At 44.2% G+C, this 17357-nt stretch overlaps 1 protein-coding gene across 1 annotated transcript in view; it reads right to left on the reverse strand.

Moving 5' to 3' along the window:
• LOC126419040 (rabphilin-3A) overlaps positions 1-17357 on the reverse strand; it is a 1076902-nt gene that overhangs the window by 239375 nt on the left and 820170 nt on the right. The window contains exon 8 of the mRNA XM_050086103.1: positions 412-531. Within this exon, the coding sequence (XP_049942060.1) occupies positions 412-531 (120 nt within the window). The remainder of the gene's footprint in view (positions 1-411; positions 532-17357) is intronic.

Raw genomic sequence — 17357 nt, forward strand, 5'->3', positions numbered from 1 at the left:
GATCGCTAGAGTGGTACCATGAAACCATAAAGGTCATACAAGCAGGCTGGCGCAAGGCTGTCGCTCTGAACGGAGTTATGTTCTTAAACCAACTTTCTTTCAGAAAAAAAGTGTTACATCACTTATTCAACGCCTGGCTTATGACGTTGTCGATTGTTATGTATATGCATGAATCTTATACATGCGTTGTGATTACCATTTTCCCAAAGAATTAAAGTTGAGTAGCGGAAGAAAATTAATAAGAGAATGAAATTAAGTAAAAGTAGAATGATACAGTTATGCTGTATCATCACAGTAGAATAACTCATCACATGACGCTGCTTTATAGTTTCCACTGCTGATGAATCACATGTTGATATTTATTCTGCACAAGAAATTTAAGGTGCAACAAGGATGCTACTTAGTACGTACCTTGAAGAACCAGGCGCCCGATTTCTTCCACATTTCTCGTGTCTCAGAGCAAATCTTGCAGAGTGAAATGGGCTCCTTGTGAGCGGTGAACGTCTCGAAGCCACACTTCTGGCACACGGCCTGTATAACGACCACAGAGACAAGCCAGTTAACAAAAGAGAGCAGAGATTCAAGAAATCATTGGCTGTAAGTTTAAAACGAAAGTATTTGTAATCAATAAAGTAAACACAATTTTTTAGCGTCCATTACTAATGGCCACGTTTACCTGTGTCTTTATTCTGCTAGCTTCTATTCAGATGCCTTACAAATAAATGTCTTTAAAGTTTTCCTTAATCAAACCTGAAGGATGCCTCGATGAGAATAATGTTTTAAACGCACAATCTGTGCACTGTGGGATGAAAATCAGTTCATTCATCAAAAGAGCTGTGTCCTGTCCAGTGATGTTCATAGTTCGCAGGGTGTAACTTTGCAGGTGTTGAGCACATGTACTGGGAACAAGACGGTTTAGTTTAGCATAGGATCTCATGTCCGGAAATACACCGTTTTCGCGCTACACACAAAATACCGCAACACAAGTTCAAATCTACCGCATTTTCGGCGCCACTGACTAGTAGAGATCAGAAACGGAGCGAGTACGAATGTAATGCTGCGGGTTGCATACTTCACCATCCAAGGCGGCGCTGTTACATCAGTACGACTGGGCTTCTATCGTTCCCTCTGTAGTTCGACAAGCGTCTAGACTCTGAGGACAGTAGCGCTGCAGTCGCTTGATACTCGTCTACCCGTTCTCTGTTACTGTAGCATGCAGGGCTGTAATGCTAGCTGTGACTTATTGTTAGTATGGAGATGTGTATTCGATCTTGCTGTTGTAAAGTACGAGTACCACTGACAGGGCGAAATGACCAATTGTCTGCATCAGGCGGTCTGTAATGAAGCTGTGTTATGTGAGACTGTGGAGTGTATTATGTGAGACTGTGGAGGGTGTAAGACGAAAGTTATTGATGCAAAGTACACACTTGCAAATGTGTTCCATTAGTGGAAGAGTGTTTTCTGGAATACGTTTCTCGCTGTAGTCGACACTTCAGACGAAAAGCTTAGAAATTTCGACCAGTGTAAACAAAATGGCTGTACTCTCCGTTATTCCTCCTGCACCACGAGAAAACATATGTCTGTGTGAAACGAAAACTCTCATAGAGCGATTCACTGTTGTATTCCTGTTACAAAAAGCAAAAGTTATATAGAAGGTTTCGTCGTCGTTGAAGGAATACTGTATATAAGTCTATAGATAATATAGAGGTGACTACTACCGCTGCTTATAAGAAGAATAAAATACCTGTTAAATCTGTTGTTGCTCATGTTATTCTTCATGGTCTTGCAGTTTTTGTAGGATGTACTTCTAATTTTAGTTCAGATTTTAATTATACTTTTTCTCATGCTAATGATTAGTTTACTGTAGCAATTGTGGTGTTATTAATGATCCTGGTCTGCAGAGTTTTTCTGGGCGTGACGTTATTGCTTTTAGAACTTGTCATGTTATGTACTAGTAGCTAATTTTATTTTAATAATCAATCACCATTTAAACACTGCACTCCATCCTCTTGTCATGTTTTCTTCTGCTGTCGTTACATACCGGGTAACTCTTTGGTGTATATGCCAACGTAATCGATCAACATCCTCTGAATGAATATTAAAATAAATTCACAGTAGTCATTGGAAAAATTTTATCTAGATAAATATATTTATAAACAGAAGAATATTCACTGTTAGCCGATCAGCCGCTATATCAGTATGTAACTTTCTTCTATGACTTAGGCAGGTCGGACATTTTGTAACATTTCAACTTGCAATCGAGAATCGCTATAAAGCCGAACTCATGATTGTGCGAGATAAATGAAAAGTAATTTACAGTTTAATGGTGAAAATTTCTTTCAAAACAGTTGCGTTTGAAGAGGGAATGCAGCGAGTCCGCAGTTATAACTGCGAATTCGTGCACTCGTTCACCTTTCTGAGGGAGTCGAGTTCACGTGTACCCGACAACAGGCTCGGGTATCGAGTGTGGTGAGGCGGAGACTCACCGAGTAGAGTCTATGAGCACACAGAGGCGACGAGTTTAGAGATGACGTCACAGGGCTCGCTGGCGAGTTTAAAGCGCGTATACGGAGCCAATTCTGATCTCTATTGACTAGAGTATTAAGTACGTCATTCGCCGATCACCAGATGTCTCACGCGCACTACTACCTGTGGGAACCACATGATACCCGTGATTTACGAGACCGCCGTGACATCCGAGGCGCGAGTTATGGCTGCAGCGTGGATGGTGGAGAACCGGGCTTGATAATCGTGTGTACCGGGACATCGTACGGAGGTATCATTGTTTACGTCGCTGTTCGTCACATCGAGCACCAGTTGTGACGACGACAAACAGCAGGAGTAGGAGAGCCACGTGTGTTGTGGTATTTTGCGTGTAGCGGGAAAACGTCACGCTTCTGAACATGAGTGCCTATGCTAAACTATACGGTACTGGTGTCCGTTACCATTCCTCAACGAGCGGGGTGCACTCAGCCCTTGTGAGGCAAATTATGGACTGAGAAGTGGCGGCTCTGGTCACGAAACCTGACAAGGCTGGGAGTGCAGTTTACTGAGCACATGCCTCCCCCCCCCCCCCCCCCTCTCCCCAATATCCGCATCCAGTGGCGCCAATGACTGAGAATGAGACGGCAGTCGGTCAGTATCGTTTGATCTTCCGAGGCCTGTTCGGACGGAGTTAAGTTTAGTGTATAGGTTCACCACACAGATTATTAGTCATGCCCATAAAAGAATATACTGGTCGCTTTGGAGTTCTGTACATGCTGTTGAACTGGTCACAGGTGGTTGTGTGAAACTTCACGGCTGAGGGAAGTCAGGGAAACCAGGTGGTGTATATGTGCCTCTCTATTGTATGGAATAAGCACAGTGAGATGGACCGATGAGGAGACGTGTCAAGTTTGCTCAAATGATCTATCGTGTTTGGACATCGACATGACCACACCGTTAATGAGATTGAGCAATTTGTTGATTTATCAGTGGGAACGATTCCACTGAAGGCAAAATAAAGCATTTAAGACACGGTGTCTGGAGGGTATATTTGAGGCCCGAGGTGGCTCTATAAAGTTTTGAGGCTGCTTTTGGTAACCCTGATTGGGGTCTAGTTATTTTAGTTATTGTGAACATGATCCAGGGTGTTTATTTCAACATTTTAGGTGACTTAGTGTTGCCCTTTCTTCTACATGTTCACGATGAGTTTGCTGCGGACCTTCTCGGCCGCCCCTTGTGACCGAACGGCTCTAGACGCTTCAGTCCGGAACCGCGCTGCTGCTGCTGCTATGGTCGTAGGTTCGAATCCTGCCTCGGGCATGAATGTGTGGGATGTCCTTAGGTTAGTTAGGTTTAAGTAGTTCTAAGTCTAGCGGACTGATGACCTCAGATGTTAAGTCCCATAGTGCTTAGAGCCATTTGGACCTTCTCGTCCTCCAGAATGACAAAAGATGTGTTCAAGGGCCTGAACGCTTAAGTTCGTGGTTTGACAAACACTCGGTCCCCTCATCGCACCTCCACCGGCCCGCTAAATCAGCCGATCTTAATCCCATAGAAAACGTCTGCGACTCTTTTTAATATCAGGTGAAACGAAGCAATCATCATCCCCGCAATTTGGTAGCTCTGTGGGATGTAATTATGAGCGAGTGGCTTCAGTGGAGTGGCATACCTGCAGAGACTAGTGGACTCTGATACTCACCGAACTGAGTTCAGAATCAAAGCCAGACGCGATGAGACAGGGAGTTAGCGTAATGCCTCCTGGGATGAGCATTTGTTTGCCCAGCGTGCTTTGACTGTCACATGTTTCATTACGAGTATAGTTCTAGACGTGTTGTACGTTTCTGTGGCTGAGCCAGAGTTGGCGGTCCCCTATAATGTACCTGATTTTGAATCAAGTGATGTGCTTTTCCTAATGAACATAAGTTTCATAGGTTTTGGACTAGGCGGTAAGGATATAATATTGTTCAAGGAATTATACACGAGATCAAAGACGACTATAAAATTTGGGGTTAAGTAAAGAATTGAGAACAGCACTGTAGAAAGTTTCAGACAAGGGTGTTGTTTGCACCGATGCCTTTCAGTATTTATTCTGGTTCAAATGGTTCAAATGGCTCTGAGCACTATGGGACTCAACTGCTGAGGTCATTAGTCCCCTAGAACTTAGAACTAGCTAAACCTAACTAACCTAAGGGCACCACAAACATCCATGCCCGAGGCAGGATTCGAACCTGCGACAGTATTTATTCTGGAAAAGAGACAATAACATTATTAGAAGATTGGCCAAGTGATGGTAGGCCCTGCGCTCTGAAGGTTCGGTGCAAACTTAATTATATACACAGGATGATCAGAAACAGTCTGAAAAGCATGTAAGGACACGCAGGGCAGGATGCGTACAGAACTAATTATTATGAAAAATAGTTCGATATGTTGTGCCGTTTACGATTTCATTAGCATTGAAGTTAGCCAGTCAGATCGTTGCGCGCACAAATTCAAGCAGCCTGCCAGAAACGGTGTTTCCAAACGTGTTCGTTTGTTTTTTTAAAACCTAACATGAGCGCGATAAAAAAACTGGACCTGGGACAATAGTAAAGATCGAACCCGAGCCAACAGGTGAACAGACTACTGCGCTGTCGTGTACGCTATAACAGCAACTGACACTAATTATATTGACAGGTTGCTTGAATTTTCGAGCGTGAATTGATTTGCTAACTTGAATTCTTGTTAAATTGGTAACAATGCAACATATCGATTTTTTTTGTTAACAATTATTTCTCAGAACAAATTGCTCAGCAACACTGTTGCAAGCTTTTCAGACTGTTTCTGCCCACATATATAGATAGCTTATCCAACCTGCAAATCGACACTCTCAACGATTTTGCCTGTTGTAGATATCGATACCAGCAAGATATTGGTCCCGGGAATTCGAAAACTTTCGAGAATGTTTTGATTTAATGTTTTAATTTTTTTTCATGATTTAGCATTTGATATAGTAATTATATAATCAACAACATTTTACGTAATTTTGCATCAGCTGTTGTAATTATATAATTACGAATTAACAATTTTCCGATTGTTTACTTTACTTGCAATGTAAAACTTGCTTCTTGCCAAATTTCGTGATTCTAGATCAGGTTTTGATGAGTCAGTTTGCTGGGATTAAAAACATGTGAGATGAATGTCCCTATTTTTTGACTGGATTGACTTGGAAGTTTACATTTTTTACATCGCCAAGGGACCGAAGGCCTTTGTATGTGATATAAGTTCCAAAGTGATACGTCTAACTGTTCTTGAGAAAAAGGGGCCATAACATCGGACAGAGATACAGATAGACGGAAAAGAAAGTGATCCTATAAGGACTCCTTTTTACCGATTGAGATGCGGAACCATAGAAAACAAGTGTAAAAATAGAAAGAAAACGGGTGAAACTGCTAAAGTATGCGGATGATGAAGCGGTGCTGACAGAATCAGAAGTTCAAAGCAAGAGTAACAACATTCAGCAAACACGAAAGTTCCTTCAAGTACCATTACAACGACAGCCCCTGGAATAAGTTAATTTTTTTAGAAAGTTAGGAACTTTGGTGACGAAAATATAGAAGCCTTATAGAAGAAAAAAGTTGGATATTTATGAGTAAAATAGCTTCAGAAAGGGGAAGGGTTTGTTGAGAACAAAAAGAATTTGAGTAGAACGAAGAAAGAGATTCACAAACAGTTTTATGCAGGATGTGGTATTATAGAGCAGTGAATCAAGAACTGCCAAAATAAAGAAGAAAAATACGCTATCCAGCACCAATTGCGTTCACCCCTCGGTTTATGACGGTTTGAATTCCGCGGGGGGACACTTTCAATAAGGTGTCCGAATGTCTGTGGAAGACTGGGATCCCACCCTTCCTCAGGAGCGGAAACCGAAGATGATAGTGATGTTGAACGCTGGGGTGTAGAGCTAAGTCGGTGTTTTAATTCATCCCTTTGGGTTCAGGTAGGGACTCTGGGCATGCCAGTCCTTTTCAGTAATGCTATTGTCCACAAACCATAGTCTCCCAGATGCTGCTTCATGACCAGGTGCACTGTCATGCCGATACAATCAATCATCGTCTCCGAACAGTTCCTCAAGTGTATGCAGTACACGATGGTGTAAAACGTGGTCGCATCCTTTTAACCGCAACGAGGGAACCAGACCCTAATCCAGGAAAACATTCCCACACCATAACACCAGCTCCTCTGTACTGTACTTTATTGTTGGCTCTACAGACGGTGGCGCCCGCCCGATTACCACCTGCATCGGAACCGAACCGCACAATAACCCTAGGTTTGGTGTGGGGCGGTGGGGTGGGGTGGGTGGACTGCTGTCGCCTGTTGTGGGGTTGTGAACAACTGAGGGCTGCGGCGGGACGAAGCCTCTCCATCGTTTCTAGCTCCCCAGTTCAATGCACACACAGATGATGGCACAAAAAGTTCTCTGAGGATTCTCAAAACCCAAACCATTGGTTTGCCACGGGGTATAGAGTGATTCCTCACTCCAAATCACTCCATCAGTCATCTAGTCATCCACTGTCCAATGGCACCACTCTTTGCACGACTTCAAATTACAGAAACTTGCGGCGTATGATGATGAGCTTCCTGAACTTTTCACCCTATTCGTTTTAATTCCATGCGCACAGTTATTGTGCTAGTTGAACTGGTGGTGTTACTTTGGAACTCACGAGTGATTCCTTCCGTTGATTACATGCGGTTTTTACAACCACCCTCCGCTATGCACGGGGATTCCTGTGCGTCATGCCCTGAAGTATGAATTTCTATGGGACCAAACTGCTGAGGTAATCTGTCCCAAGACTTATACACTGCTTAAACTAACTTAAGCTAAGGACAACATACAGAGCCACGCCAGAGGGAGGACTCGAACCTCCGGCGGGGAGGGGCGGCGCAATCCGTGGCATGGCTCTTCAAACCACGCGGCCAATTACGCGGCCCTTGAAGTCTTCTAGGTCTGGGTTTAGCAGTGGTTCTTCCTTCACTTTCACACATCAAAACCATATCACCAACAATCGACGTGAGCATCTTTAAAAGGTTTGAAATATCGCTGATGGGTCTGTTACTCAGGCGACATCCAATGACCAATCCACGTTCAAGACACAGAGATCTGCTTGACCCACTTTGCTACTACTGCTTCTACACTGACGTGTCCACTTCTCGTGACACCTAGTGGTCCACTGCACATAAAGTAGAGTTGTACAGATAATTTTGATCACATGATGCACGTGGGCATTTTTTAAATATGATCGTTGATAAAAATGCTTAAACCCAAACAGAAAGGCGAAGGAAGAAATGCTTAATAAAACAGAGGAAGAAAGATCACTAAATATGATAAGAATTAGCAAAACGTCTGGTTGGGACCTTATATTACCTGCAACGAAGAGTTATAGGTCGAAAGATTATAGGGAGGAGAGGGAGAGGAAGGGAAAAGCACAAAATGCCAGATGAAGCAAAACGTGGAGGAAGTTATCTGCAGATTAAGAAAGGGGGATATGACAGAGGAACATGAAGAGTGTCAAGACGACATATATCTATGGCTGAAATACCACAGAAGATGAATAATAATAGTAATAATAACAATAATAATAATAACATCTGTGTGCGGAGTTTGGGTTTGCGCCGTAGATTTTTCGTGAAAACGCCCGGATGCGCTTCGTATTAATATGCAGAGTTAGTACCGTATAATCTGTATTACTAAACGACTTACCCGGTGCACAGTTACCCAATACCAGTTCCAGCTTGCCTATTTAATGGATTCAAGGGCAAATTAAAATTAGATTTTCAGTACTTCATATGACTGCTGACGAAATTTAAAGATTATAATCATTAATATTCATTAAGAGGTATAACATTATCTTAAAAGTTTAACACAAATATAACTGTTATAAACTATCTACATGTCTCAAGGCTCCGTAAGTCACGGCACGCAAATATCCTGATTATATTTGTCCATTATTTGAGAATGAGAGCACTTAGCGATTTCCAACAAACTTTACAAGTAATTTCAATCCTTTAAGAAACTTTTTCTTTCTGAAATCTTTCATAAACAATTAAAGGCGAAGGGTTTATCGTTTACAACAATTTCGTCGTTAATGCAGAAAAACGTCATCATCAGGCACGATGTTTCAATTATTACTTCTTTACTAATCATTCTTTTAGAAATATACTTCGCACACAGTATCCACATGCATCACTGGATGTGCCTGCAAAATTATATCAGTGCACTACAGTTAAGAGAAATGACGTCGTTAACATTGAGATGCGCGGCAAAACTAGCCTTTGCTTGAAAAGTATAAATGATCCTGATTATACTCATACAGTGTTTGGTAATGGCCAACGGCCTTGCCACATTGGTAACACCGTTCCCGGCAGATCAGCGAAGTTAAGCGCTGTCGGGATGGGCTAGCACTTCGATGGGTGACCATCCCGTCTGCCGAGCGCTGTTGGCAAGCGGGTTGCACTCAGTTCTTGCGAGGCAAAATGAGGAGCTATAGTACCTGACTGAGAATTAGCGGCTCCGGTCTCGTAAACTGCCATACGGCCTTGTGAGCGGTGTGCTGATCACATGAGACTCCATATCCGCATCCAGTGACGCCTGTGGTCTAAGGATGACACGGCGGCCGAACGGTACCGTTGGGCCTTCCTGGCCTGTTCGGACGGAGTTTAGTTTTAGTGTTTGATAATGAGGGCACATAGCGTCTCACTTACATTCCTAACATTGAATATTTAGCTCACTAACTCATTTCTGAAGTACACAGAAGTTTGAAGTTCTTTTCTACATGGGAGTTCTACTCTTTAGAGAATCGGGGGTTTACTGGTGGTCAGAGAATAGATGAATTACAAGTTTGTACAGTCGCTGGCCGCTGTATCCCTACGGGCCAGCTGTGTAATCGCCATTTTTCCGTTTCCATTTCGACACTGCCGTAACTTTCACATTCGCTACGCTGTGGAACTTTCAGGCATTTGGAATTACTTTCGCCACAAGCTTTCGTCTGACTTGCGTTTTCTATAATTCCGAGTACATTTTCGAGGCATATAAGGCAACATCAATTTAATACTGCCTTTCGCTTATATTCTGGCAAATGTTTTTATTGTCTCACTTCGGGTTCCCGTAGTGTTCCGCGAGCACTTCACAATGACACCCGAATTACTGCCATAGCTAAACGCGTTTTCACGCTACACCGATTTACAACTTTACATAAAGCTATTTCGTAACAATCACACGCACACGTGACGGGTAAAACAAATACTGTACGACAAACAAACACAGACATATTAACTATTTATTAGTCTCTTAGGTATTGGCGATTCAAATATAACGAATTTGTTCGCACATAAAAGTTCAACCGACGAGCGATTGGACGTTATCACGTCAATAATAATAGTAGTAATAAATAAGAAGAAGAAGAAGAAGAAGAAGAAGGAAAAGAAGAAGAGAACTTACAGTACAGCTTAATTCAGTCAACACAATTCTCTAATTCATAATGTTATTGAGGATGACAACTGTCGATGAGAACAGATTCCGGCAATAATAATAGTAGTAATAAATAAGAAGAAGAAGAAGAAGAAGAAGGAAAAGAAGAAGATGTCTTACAGTACTGATTAATTCAGTCAACACAATTCTCTAATTTATAGTGATACTGAGGATGGCAACTGTCGAGGAGAACAGATCCTTGTCATGATAAAAGTAGAGAGTAATAATACACTCCTGGAAATTGAAATAAGAACACGGTGAATTCATTGTCCCAGGAAGGGGAAACTTTATTGACACATTCCTGGGGTCAGATACATCACATGATCACACTGACAGAACCACAGGCACATAGACACAGGCAACAGAGCATGCACAATGTCGGCACTAGTACAGTGTATATCCACCTTTCGCAGCAATGCAGGCTGCTATTCTCCCATGGAGACGATCGTAGAGATGCTGGATGTAGTCCTGTGGAACGGCTTGCCATGCCATTTCCACCTGGCGCCTCAGTTGGACCAGCGTTCGTGCTGAACGTGCAGACCGCGTGAGACGACGCTTCATCCAGTCCCAAACATGCTCAATGGGGGACAGATCCGGAGATCTTGCTGGCCAGGGTAGTTGACTTACACCTTCTAGAGCACGTTGGGTGGCACGGGATACATGCGGACGTGCATTGTCCTGTTGGAACAGCAAGTTCCCTTGCCGGTCTAGGAATGGTAGAACGATTGGTTCGATGACGGTTTGGATGTACCGTGCACTATTCAGTGTCCCCTCGACGATCACCAGTGGTGTACGGCCAGTGTAGGAGATCGCTCCCCACACCATGATGCCGGGTGTTGGCCCTGTGTGCCTCGGTCGTATGCAGTCCTGATTGTGGCGCTCACCTGCACGGCGCCAAACACGCATACGACCATCATTGGCACCAAGGCAGAAGCGACTCTCATCGCTGAAGACGACACGTCTCCATTCGTCCCTCCATTCACGCCTGTCGCGACACCACTGGAGGCGGGCTGCACGATGTTGGGGCGTGAGCGGAAGACGGCCTAACGGTGTGCGGGACCGTAGCCCAGCTTCATGGAGACGGTTGCGAATGGTCCTCGCCGATACCCCAGTAGCAACAGTGTCCCTAATTTGCTGGGAAGTGGCGGTGCGGTCCCCTACGGCACTGCGTAGGATCCTACGGTCTTGGCGTGCATCCGTGCGTCGCTGCGGTCCGGTCCCAGGTCGACGGGCACGTGCACCTTCCGCCGACCACTGGCGACAACATCGATGTACTGTGGAGACCTCACGCCCCACGTGTTGAGCAATTCGGCGGTACGTCCACCCGGCCTCCCGCATGCCCACTATACGCCCTCACTCAAAGTCCGTCAACTGCACATACGGTTCACGTCCACGCTGTCGCGGCATGCTACCAGTGTTAAAGACTGCGATGGAGCTCCGTATGCCACGGCAAACTGGCTGACACTGACGGCGGCGGTGCACAAATGCTGCGCAGCTAGCGCCATTCGACGGCCAACACCGCGGTTCCTGGTGTGTCCGCTGTGCCGTGCGTGTGATCATTGCTTGTACAGCCCTCTCGCAGTGTCCGGAGCAAGTATGGTAGGTCTGACACACCCGTGTCAATGTGTTCTTTTTTCCATTTCCAGGAGTGTATAAAACAGACAGTCACGAGATACTGTCAAGCTGCAGGTGGTACGTCCTTATTTCTCGTGACTTAACTAACGTTTCACCTAAGTTGTGTATCGACAAGTATAAAATCAAGCATAGTGGCGTGGTAGTTAATGCACTACACTGACACTTGAGAGGACTGTGGTTCAGTTACCTGCCCGATAGTTTCTCCATCAAATAGGCTATTGAATACAGTACTAATAAGATTTTCTGAACTACAGCACTTTTAAATTTAAATAGAATATTTGTTCTTAGATACATTACCATGTTGTAACATGGAACTTTTTTTCGCATATCGAAAGTAACTTTTGAAAGCTCAGAAAAAAACAGCAACACACAAAACGTGAATGCTCTCATTTAAAGGTGGAATAATAAAATAAATTTAACTCGTATTACAGGGCTAGACGGGACAAAAGTCTGAAAAGTGTACCGAAGTACAATGTTCTTGCATGCTATAAACTCAACTTGTCTCCAGAACTCATCGCTTGACACTGAGGTCTACTTATACGTAGTTTATTTGAAATGGCATTGCTGCGAGCCCGCGATAATAATGTAGATTCCAAAAGCCCCTACTCCTGTGAATATACTTATCTTGTGAACGTTGCTTGTCCAGAATTGCGGATTTAAGACTTTATATTTTTATTGGTGTAATTTTTAACATTTCAAGCAACAAACAAAAACTCCGAATAAAGTTTGTTACTCAAAGACGATGAAAAAAAAGGCAGTTATTCTGTATGGCATTGTTTGATAGAGATGAAGCATCTCCTACTGAGGGACACCATGTGAAATTCTGTCCACTTGGCGCGTTAGATAGTCAAAATCTCGAGCCGAGCTGCTTGGAGGGTCATGCCCATAATGCTCCAAACGTTCACAATTGGGGAGAGAATCCGGTGACCTCGCCGGCCAAAGTACGGTATAGAAAGCACGAAAACAAGCAGTACGAAATCTCGCCGTGTCCGGGCGGGCATTATCTTGTTGAAATGTTAGCCCAGAATGGGTTGTCATGAAGGGCAAGCAAACCGGGCGAAGAATATCATCGACGTACTGTTGTGCTGTAAGAATGTCTCGTATTACAACCAAAGCGCTACTGATACAGGCTGTTTCAAAAATGACCGGTATATTTGAAACGGCAATAAAAACTAAACGAGCAGCGATAGAAATACACCGTTTGTTGCAATATGCTTGGGACAACAGTACATTTTCAGGCAGACAAACTTTCGAAATTACAGTAGTTACAATTTTCAACAACAGATGGCGCTGCAAGTGATGTGAAAGATATAGAAGACAACGCAGTCTGTGGGTGCGCCATTCTGTACGTCGTCTTTCTGCTGTAAGCGTGTGCTGTTCACAACGTGCAAGTGTGCTGTAGACAACATGGTTTATTCCTTAGAACAGAGGATTTTTCTGGTGTTGGAATTCCACCGCCTAGAACACAGTGTTGTTGCAACAAGACGAAGTTTTCAACGGAGGTTTAATGTAACCAAAGGACCGAAAAGCGATACAATAAAGGATCTATTTGAAAAATTTCAACGGACTGGGAACGTGACGGATGAACGTGCTGGAAAGGTAGGGCGACCGCGTACGGCAACCACAGAGGGCAACGTGCAGCTAGTGCAGCAGGTGATCCAACAGCGGCCTCGGGTTTCCGTTCGCCGTGTTGCAGCTGCGGTCCAAATGGCGCCAACGTCCACGTATCGTCTCATGCGCCAGAGTTTACACCTCTATCCATACAAAATTCAAACGCGGCAACCCCTCAGTGCCGCTACCATTGCTGCACGAGAGACATTCGCTAATGATATAGTGCACAGGATTGATGACGGCGTTATGCATGTGGGCAGCATTTGGTTTACTGACGAAGCTTATTTTTACCTGGACGGCTTCGTCAATAAACAGAACTGGCGCATATGGGGAACCGAAAAGCCCCATGTTGCAGTCCCATCGTCCCTGCATCCTCAAAAAGTACTGGTCTGGGCCGCCATTTCTTCCAAAGGAATCATTGGCCCATTTTTCAGATCCGAAACGATTACTGCATCACGCTATCTGGACATTCTTCGTGAATTTGTGGCGGTACAAACTGCCTTAGACGACACTGCGAACACCTCGTGGTTTATGCAAGATGGTGCCCGGCCACATCGCACGGCCGACGTCTTTAATTTCCTGAATGAATATTTCGATGATCGTGTGATTGCTTTGGGCTATCCGAAACATACAGGAGGCGGCGTGGATTGGCCTCTCTATTCGCCAGACATGAACCCCTGTGACTTCTTTCTGTGGGGACACTTGAAAGACCAGGTGTACCGCCAGAATCCAGAAACAATTGAACAGCTGAAGCAGTACATCTCATCTGCATGTGAAGCCATTCCGCCAGACACGTTGTCAAAGGTTTCGGGTAATTTCATTCAGAGACTACGCCATATTATTGCTACGCATGGTGGATATGTGGAAAATATCGTACTATAGAGTTTCCCAGACCGCAGCGCCATCTGTTGTTGAAAATTGTAACTACTGTAATTTCGAAAGTTTGTCTGCCTGAAAATGTACTGTTGTCCCAAGCATATTGCAACAAACGGTGTATTTCTATCGCTGCTCGTTTAGTTTTTATTGCCGTTTCAAATATACCGGTCATTTCTGAAACACCCTGTACAAACGAAATGTTACCCCAGACTATCATTCCTGGTTGTCCGGCCGTGTGGCGGGCAACAGTCAGGTTGGTATCCCACGACTGTCTGGACCGTATCCAGACATGTCTTCAGCGGTCACCAGAGCGCAGTTCGAAGCAGGACTCATCACCGAAGACGATTCTACTCCAGTCAACGATATTTCAGGTTGAAGACATGTCTGGAGACGCTGTCACAATAGGGGAGTTTAAGCTAATGCGAAGGGAAATCAGAGATCGCACGGAAAGGTATACGTGTTCATTTTCCCCGCGCCCTGTTGGAGAGTGGAATAATAGAGAATTATTGTGAAGGTGGTCTGATGAGCACTCTGCCAGCCACTCAAGTGTGATTTTCAGACTATTCACGTAGATGTAGATGTCGATGTGTATGTAGATATTACTGAGATATTTGTAGGTTCGTCGATCTTTTATCCACTCCTTTTTACAAAAGTGCATCGTCGCTAATTATGACGTCACGATTTACACATGTTTCATGTCAGGCACGGGGTGGCGTTAGGGATGAGGGAGGGAGAGTGAAGAGAAGTTGAGAAATGAGACCGGCCATTTCCTTTTATGGCAGTGAGATACTGAGTTGTTATTGGGAGAGCCAAACATGTGCGCTGACTTCGAAGATTAAAAAGGGATTGAGATACTGATTGGCTTTTTCTTTTTTATGTCACTAAAATAGAAAGCTATGATTGCAAGAGACAAATATGTGTAACAAAATTGACTTAGAAGCTCTACAACTGGAGTACTTTCATTAAAGTGGTGTAGCTTAGGAAAGGGGAGGGAAGGAAAGGGTTGTGACTTATTAATGGGGGTCATGGTTGGGAAGATGTTGAGAGGAGCGAAGAGGGAGAAGGAAGGGAGGATGGGGATGTAGGGGGTAAGAGAGGAGGAGATGAGGCATAGGGAACTGGCGACGGGAGGAATGTTTGGATGGAAGTGCATGGTAGCAGGGAAGGAATTTCGGGGGAATAGGGAGTACAAAGGAAATATCAAGGTGAAAGGTCAAATCTGGTCAATGCGTTCCTACCGACGTCCTCAGTTTATCTGCTGGAATCGGTCCTCAGAGCATACTGAATCAGTAACACACAGGTGAAATTCAGATATCTGTAGGCAAATTTCGGAAAGAAATTGCCACTGCTGCTATACGAAATTTAACACCGTATGTGCAATGTTCAGTGTTCGACATTACGGGAATACATTTCGCGAATTCTGTTTCCATAAGTGGTGGAATGCCTATTTTCTCGTTAACTTAACACCACATCCATGACTGTATTGGTGGTAATACCAATGTTATTGTGTAATGGCACACAGTTTGTTGAAGTATTCTTTAATCGTGTCTGTTAATATCAATGCTATTGTGTTTAACGAAGTATATGTCGTATGGTAAAATCCGTGAACTGCCAATTTCAATCGTATATCGTCCAGCAACAGTTACAATAATGAGTAAAGTTGACAGTAGGAAAGCAGAATTTCCAGCATAAAACAGTTAAATGCAGGCCACTCGTTGAGAAAAACGAGTGTATTCGGTGCACAGACACGTCTTTGGAGTTCGATACGATGGAGAAGACATCAAAGCAATTCGTGAGGCCGCAACGGTTCAAATGGTTCAAATGGCTCTGAGCACGATGGGACTTAACTTCTGAGGTCATCAGTCCCCTAGAACTTGGAACTACTTAAACCTAACTAACCTAAGGACATCACACATATCCATGCCCGGGGCAGGATTCGAACCTGCGACCGTAGCGGTCACGCGGTTCCAGACTGAAGCGCCTAGAACCGCTCGGCCACTACGGCCGGCAACGATTCAGTACAGCATATCTTCGGGTGGAATTCGATTCAACGTTGTGTAGCATTGCCTGGGAAAGGAACAGAAACGATGTTCATAATATTTACTTACGTAGAATATACATCTGCATCTACATTTATACTCCGCAAGTCACCCAGCGGTGTGTGGCGGAAGGCACTTTACGTGCCACTGTCATTACCTCCCTTTCCTGTTCCAGTCGCGTATGGTTCGCGGGAAGAACGACTGTCTGAAAGCCTCCGTGCGCGCTCGAATCTCTCTAATTTTACATTCGTGATCTCCTCGGGAGGTATAAGTAGGGGGAAGCAATATATTCGATACCTCATCCAGAAACGCACCCTCTCGAAACCTGGACAGCAAGCTACACCGCGATGCAGAGCGCCTCTCTTGCACAGTCTGCCACTTGAGTTTGTTAAACATCTCCGTAACGCTATCACGGTTACCAAATAACCCTGTGACGAAACGCGCCGCTCTTCTTTGGATCTTCTCTAACTCCTCCGTCAACCCGATCTGGTACGGATCCCACACTGATGAGCAATACTCAAGTATAGGTCGAAAGAGTGTTTTGTAAGCCACCTCCTTTGTTGATGGACTACATTTTCTAAGGACTCTCCCAATGAATCTCAACCTGGTACCCGCCTTACCAACAATTAATTTTATATGATCATTCCACTTCAAATCGTTCCGCACGCATACTCCCAGATATTTTACAGAAGTAACTGCTACCAGTGTTTGTTCCGCTATCATATAATCATACAATAAAGGATCCTTCTTTCTATGTATTCGCAATACATTACATTTGTCTATGTTAAGGGTCAGTTGCCACTCCCTGCACCAAATGCCTATCCGCTGCAGATCTTCCTGCATTTCGCTACAATTTTCTAATGCTGCAACTTCTCTGTATACTACAGCATCATCCGCGAAAAGCCGCATGGAACTTCCGACACTATCTACTAGGTCATTTATATATATATTGTGAAAAACAATGGTCCCATAACACTCCCCTGTGGCACGCCAGAGGTTACTTTAACGTCTGTAGACGTCTCTCCATTGATAAGAACATGCTGTGTTCTGTTTGCTAAAAACTCTTCAATCCAGCCACACAGCTGGTCTGATATTCCGTAGGCTCTTACTTTGTTTATCAGGCGACAGTGCGGAACTGTATCGAACGCCTTCCGGAAGTCAAGAAAAATAGCATCTACCTGGGAGGCTGTATCTAATATTTTCTGGGT

Source organism: Schistocerca serialis, chromosome 9, assembly GCF_023864345.2.
Source record: "Schistocerca serialis cubense isolate TAMUIC-IGC-003099 chromosome 9, iqSchSeri2.2, whole genome shotgun sequence".
NCBI lineage: Eukaryota > Metazoa > Arthropoda > Insecta > Orthoptera > Acrididae > Schistocerca > Schistocerca serialis.